The 6,657-nt window shown below is 41.7% G+C and overlaps 1 protein-coding gene across 1 annotated transcript; it reads left to right on the top strand.

Annotated features, from left to right (window-relative positions):
- Positions 1-3,539: 3,539 nt before the first annotated feature.
- Positions 3,540-5,366, top strand: sox14 (SRY-box transcription factor 14). Its single transcript, XM_026305137.1, has one exon. The coding sequence runs from the start codon at positions 3,919-3,921 to the stop codon at positions 4,633-4,635; it is 717 nt and encodes a 238-aa protein (XP_026160922.1). The 5' UTR covers positions 3,540-3,918; the 3' UTR covers positions 4,636-5,366.
- Positions 5,367-6,657: the final 1,291 nt, after the last annotated feature.

Raw genomic sequence — 6,657 nt, 5'->3', positions numbered from 1 at the left:
AGGAGGGCGTCATATCCTGACTACACCTTTCTGCTAGCTGAGTGTGAGAATTGCATAGACGTGTAGATGTTCCTCTCTGCAGACTTTGAGTATAGATCAGGATTCAAACTGTGATTAAGTGAACACTATGTGTGCATGTGTGACATCTTTTGTTTCCTGTATTATATCTCTGTCTACAGTCATTCGTATATAACAGTTCCTCTTGTTAGTAATAATTAGATAACACATCACAGTCAGTACTATGTAATACTGCAATACATATTGACAAGACAGTGGGAATTTATTTAAATAAAATGTTAGTAATTGTTATAAATGTGTTATAAATTATATTTAATTCTTGATGAGTTCCATGTGAGGTTTAACAGTGGTTCTTGCACACACTGAATAGCCTTGAAAATATCCGGCTGAAAAAAAAAGTTAGGAAAGTTGTAGACCATGTGAGTTGTCTCAGTTTCTAACATTTTATTTTTTATTTTTTTTAGGAGAACCGTCACTAAATAGGATGGAAATACAATAAAAGGCATTGAAATGTCAGCCCTAGCTTTTAAGAGTTTTGATGGTGGACGCAAGTGTGCAGTAAAGAAAACCACTTACCGCTTCAGCACCATGGACAGTTACGGTAGGGGAGCTTACCTCAATGCTCTCCACGGGAGCCCAAGTTGGCTAATAGGCTCTGTGTGTGTCAGGCCGCTCCCCATTCACTTTTTAGGGCGAGATGGATGGACATGTGTCCTTAGATAATCCTACTTCTCTCTCTCTCTTTCTCTCTCTGTGTCTGTGTCCGTTATAATAAGTTAAACTAAAGTTTGACCACTTCTTAATGTCATAATTATGAATACTAACAGCTGTGATTGACCACTTGCCTTTATATCTTTTCAAAACGGAATAAATCACAGTTAGGCTGTACATCCATATGTGTACAGAGAGACAAATGCATTTTTATTTTTATTTTCTAATTTTAACTTATGTTGTGACAATCAGATCTATTTATCATTTCCAGGTTCCTGGAGTTTGCAAACGGAGAGAAGTTTAGGTTATAAAACCGCAACAGTTTTTTTTTTTTTTTTTTTAAATATGAGCCGCGTTTTAACATTTTTATCTCAGACAATACACGATGTCAAACGTATTAATGACAATATTTAAGAAAAACTGAAGAGAAACTGCCGATGGTGAAGAAAAAACTAAATCAAAACCTATACTGCATTTCTCATTATCCCGTTAAATTGTCGAGGGAACTTCCTGGTGTGCATGTATTAGACAATCGGTCGGTTTTTTGAATAAGAAACATAGCTGGCTTCTCCCTCGTGAATAGCTCAGGCTCAGCCCCTGAAATAATTTCCGGTTATCAAATTCATTCATCTCTAAATGAAGCTCTAAGCTGCTGTGAGTATATAGCAGCCTAAAACGCTACATGTTAAATTACAGATGCTGCTCAGTGAAAGATAGTAGGCTATAACGCAATTTAAAACTTCAAACTGTACCGAAATACACGGGCCGGGCGCGCAGTAGAGTACCTCATGGTTGCAGATGAGCATCATATTCTGCCGACTGAGAGGATTTGAGGAGCTTCTTCTTCTTCTTGCAGACATCCGATCGGCGCTCGTCTTGGAAAAAAAAAAAAAAAACTCGCGGGGGTGTGGGGGCGCAGGGTAGGGGGGGGGGCTTCAGCTGTGGGCGACATTGTTCTCTAGGTCGGGGTGAGGAGGATATTTCTCCCCGAAAAGGGATTTTTTTTTTTTTTTTGTAGCGATAATTTCAGGGTTTGTAAAGAAAAGATATGATGGAAATCTTCTTGTTAGAAGCTGGCGATTGACGCATGCGTGTGTGAGGAGACAGGGAGCGGAGAGGGAGCGTGAGAAAGCGACACAGATGGTGCTGAAATATGGGGATATCACCGCCAGGAAAATAAACTCCATGTTGTATACTATATTAAGGACAAAAAAAAAAAAGAAATCACTTTGTCCTGTCTAATATGTATGCATAAAATAATAACTCTATCTATCTATAATAAATCTATAGCTTACTCAATATGTATGGCTTATAAACTCATATAAATTGAGTGTGTTTGCTTGACCACATTTGTGAGATGTATTTTGAAAAGCATTTTATTTAAATTAGAGATATGTGTGATGCGGTAAACGCAGAGAAGCTAAAATAATTTCTAAAGTTGTGTGTGTAACATATATGTGTCATACACAAACACACACACATATATATATATATATATATATATACTAATATGAGATGATAACTGCAATAGGATGTGGCGCATATAAATGGCTACAGGCCAGAGACTACCTTAATATAAATCTACTTAACAGTGTAACTAGGCTGAGTACAAACGACTCTCGGGCTTGTGTCCCCAATCACATCATTTTAACTCTGTAAAAAAAAAAAAAAATCAGCTGTCTGCGTTTGGTTTAATAATCACAGCTGAAGGAATCATACATCACGCACATTAGCCCGGGGGCTATTAGGCATTGGTCCTCATTGAAATTTGCATTTTAAAACGATCACTCTGTGCCTCCTTAAAACCACACTGTCAAATTAATGTGAGCTAATGCAACAGTTATAGGCTCACAATCACGCTTTCCCAAACGTTTACGGTTGATGTAATATTTTCTCGGTGTTTGTAATCTGTCAGTGTACATAGCCGAGCTCTCCATAGGTGTAGTACCGGTGCCAGGCACGGGCCTAAACTGTGTGCGCGCGTGTGTTTTACGTGTCAGTCCTCGCGCAGTCTTTGTTTGGCGATGCTTTTTACTGTAAAAGGCAAAAAGAAAAATGTAAACTGTTTAGAAAATGTTACGGCTCCTGAAAAACACTGGCGGGGGTGGGGGGGTGGGGGCTGCCAGTTGCTTTTATATCAAAGATAATATTTAGACTGATGAAAGGTTACTTACTATTAGGACATTATTATTGTTATTATTATTATTATTATACATCTCTACTCTTCAAATCGACACAAATCACTGTTAAAGCCCATCTTTACTTGTGGCGACGAATGTAAAGGTACTCCCTTACATTTTACATGAAGCTGTAGAGTAAATTGGTTGCACGGTATAGTCACCTCTCTGGATTGAAGTCGGGTTTTAACTGGAAAAGAGGTGGAAGGTCCATGTTTGTTGCCATTCATTACATTAAATGGAATCGGGGAGGGATCCGATACCCCCCCCCCCCCTCCACACGCACACACACAGACACACACACAGACACACACACACAAACACCCCTCTTTTCATATTTTTTACACTTCTCCTAGCAGGCGCTCTTTGTTTCTGTTGTAATGTACATATATTTTTGGTGAAGGTATTAGAATAGCCGGTCTCCGTGCTGATTGGGCGCTCAGGTTGGTGAGTGAACGCCCTGCAGATTATGTCAGATTGCGTGCAGAAACCAAACCAGCCCAGCCTTTGAACTTCACCGCTTTTGGCTCGTATTCACGCTCTTCCGCTCATTTCCAAGCCAGGTGCTTGACGACAAACCTCAGAGAGAGAGAGAGAGAGAGAGAGAGAGAGAGAGAGAGTGAGTGACAGAAAAAATAACACTGAACACTTTTATGACTCCTGCAAACTGACTGCGGAGCGTCGCGTTCACCTTTGTGGATTTTTTTACGTGTGTGCATCTTGCATGTATTTTTTCCTGTATTGCTACCGCAGGTCTGAAAGAGAACTGTGACTGGACTTAAAACGACCGTGCGTGTTTTACGTCAGTGTTTTAACTCGGGAGAAGAAACACTGGGAGCTGGATTTTTTATTTTATTTTATTTTACTTTTGGTTTTCCAGACTCAGAACGTCCCAGACGTGGCATGACTGGTATCTGGCATCTAGACAGGTGAACAGTTTCCCTTCCTTAACGATAAGAACTTTTCCTCGTCTTTAACATTGGGGATAAAAGTACGCTTTAAAAAAAAAAAGATGTCAAAGCCCGCTGATCATATCAAGAGACCCATGAACGCGTTCATGGTTTGGTCTCGCGGCCAGAGGAGGAAAATGGCACAGGAAAATCCCAAAATGCACAACTCGGAGATCAGCAAGAGGCTGGGCGCCGAGTGGAAGCTGCTCTCGGAGTCCGAGAAGAGACCTTATATTGACGAGGCCAAGAGGCTGCGGGCTCAGCACATGAAGGAGCACCCCGACTACAAGTACAGACCCAGGCGCAAACCCAAAAACCTGCTCAAGAAGGACAGGTACGTTTTCCCTTTGCCTTACCTCGGGGACACCGACCACTTGAAGGGACTTCCCGTATCGGCCGCGGACTCTCTTTTGGGCTCCTCGGAGAAAGCCAGAGCGTTTCTGCCGCCGACGTCTGCTCCCTACTCCTTCCTCGACCCGAGTCAGTTCAGCTCCAGCGCCATCCAGAAGATGACAGAGATGCCCCACACATTGAGCACCAGCACTTTGCCGTACGCGTCCTCGTTGGGATACCAGAACGGCGCGTTCGGCACCCTTGGGTGCCCCAGTCAGCACACCCACACCCACCCGTCGCCCACAAATCCGGGCTATGTCGTCCCGTGTAACTGCACAGCCTGGTCAGCGTCAAGTTTACAGCCCCCGGTGGCCTACATACTTTTTCCAGGTATGACCAAGACTGGGATAGACCCATATTCATCCGCACATGCCACTGCCATGTAACTCTCAAGACTTTTCCTCTTTTTATTTCACTTGAATACTGCAATGCATGTAAATATATTATGGACAACGCGCACCATTAAAAGGCATGAACAGTATTAACTGCCTTGGACTTGTTATGGCAAAAAACAAACAAACAAACAAACAAAACACAAACTTTTCCAGAAATCCAACAAGTTTCTGACCTGAAAAGACGAGCTGGGATTTGGTGAAAAGGACGGTCCCCTGTGAACTGTAAGAAATGTAAATGTTATAACGTTTATGGCACCAGAAAAGGAGGCCTTTAACTTTATTTATTGTGTACATTTCAATGCTGATATGCTGATTTGTGTTGGTTATTGATAGGCTACTTTTATTTTGAAAATTTGGCTTGCACAATTAGCATTCTTATTTCCTGTATAGGCCTAAGTAGTCTACATTTTGGCACTCGTAATTTTATGATGTTCTGGATAGGGTCAAATCAGGACCTATAGGCTGGATTATATACGGGTTATATTGTTTATATTTATCAAAACCTGGCACATAAACTAGACGGTCTATTTAAGATGACAAAAAGAAAAATAGTCATTTACATCCAAATGTTTCATTTTGCATTTTACCTGTGGTTCAGTGCTAATATAGTCAGACGCGTCTTTTTTTTAAGTTTTTGTTTTTGAAGATAACTTCTATTTGAATTCAAGGAGTTATATGTGTATTTTCTATCTAAGATGGTAATTTAAAACCTGTCATGTTATGGAAAGGATAATGTATCTAGAAGGTTGATACCTCCTGCTCTTTGTTCAATTGCTGAGCAAAGACATTTTGAATAAAGACAATCTGTCTTCAACGATATCAATTTTCTGGATTTGTAGGTTATTGGGTATTTGAGAAACAGAAACAATGTAGTTCTGATTCGGTGCTGCTGAGGCCTTTGAACCGGCAGGATTAAATTAAATACATTTAAAAGGAAATGCAAAAAAATATAAATATGACTTAAGGTTTAAAATGGAAATAATAGTTTGAGACACTTTTAGATTAAAACAATATGAGTTTTTATAAAACATTTGAAGTGTTTGACTAAACTTGACCCCAAACTAATCAATACTGTTGATCGGCTGCAGACTGGACAGTGAGCAGCTCGCGGGCTCTACTCGCAGTAGAACAACGTCCCAATCAATCCACTTTTACCGAATCGATCCGGTTCGTCGTGCGCGGCTTTTTAAGCTGTCAAACTCCACAGCAAGGCTTAATTACCTCCGCGTTTGGCTGCGTCTTCTTTTTCCATGGTGTGAATACAGGTTTGAGGCGTGTTCCCCGGCGCAACGCACTGAAGCTGTTTTTCTGACACAGGGATGAACCGGTTGTGATCTTTTGATGTTTGACAGTTCAGGAGAGGCCTCCCTAGAGGGATTCCGCCCGTCCGACCTGTCTGACTGCTTAATCACTTCAAGGAGGGAGTCTTCGGTTTAATTACAGGTTTAACTGATGGAACAAACTGAACGTGATTTCTTGTGTGTGTGTGTGTGTGTGTGTGTGTGTGTGTGCGCGCGCGCGCGCGCGTGTGTGTGTGTGTGTATGTGTGGCTGTGGAGCAGCCCACCACTCTGCTACAGTGCGGTTGAAATAGCTCAGCGTGTGTCATTCACGTGTTCAGACCTGTGTAACCTTGTGAACTGTGGGGCCGACTCATTAGAACAAACGCACTCTAAAAACAGGAGGAATTATATATAGAAACATCTAAATATTTGGGGCTCACCCCCACCATACCACCCACCCCCCCACCCCCACCTCACTCCCTCCCACTGTGGTAACGGAGAGCAGGATTCGCGGAACGGCGGTGCCTCATTTTAGACGATTGTAGTGTTAATTAAAAATTTCATTTCACATCCAAATTGTTTACTTATCTGCCAGGAACATATGCTAAGAGAAGTTAAGATTCACGATTCTGCACTATTGCCCAAGGTGCAATTCAATCCTGCGGAGGGAGGGAAGGGGCAGATTTTTATGACAGACTTGGTCCTTATCTGGAGCTGTAAATTAGGGCGAT

The sequence above is a fragment of the Mastacembelus armatus genome, chromosome 4 (assembly GCF_900324485.2).
Source record: "Mastacembelus armatus chromosome 4, fMasArm1.2, whole genome shotgun sequence".
Taxonomy (NCBI): domain Eukaryota; kingdom Metazoa; phylum Chordata; class Actinopteri; order Synbranchiformes; family Mastacembelidae; genus Mastacembelus; species Mastacembelus armatus.
Note: the sequence above shows the minus strand (reverse complement) of the source record. Positions and strands in the feature narration are given on the sequence as shown.

What these genes read in the sequence shown, in the direction of transcription:
- sox14 (XM_026305137.1), top strand. Translation starts at nt 3,919, where the DNA reads ATGTCAAAGCCCGCTGATCATATCAAGAGACCCATGAACGCGTTCATG.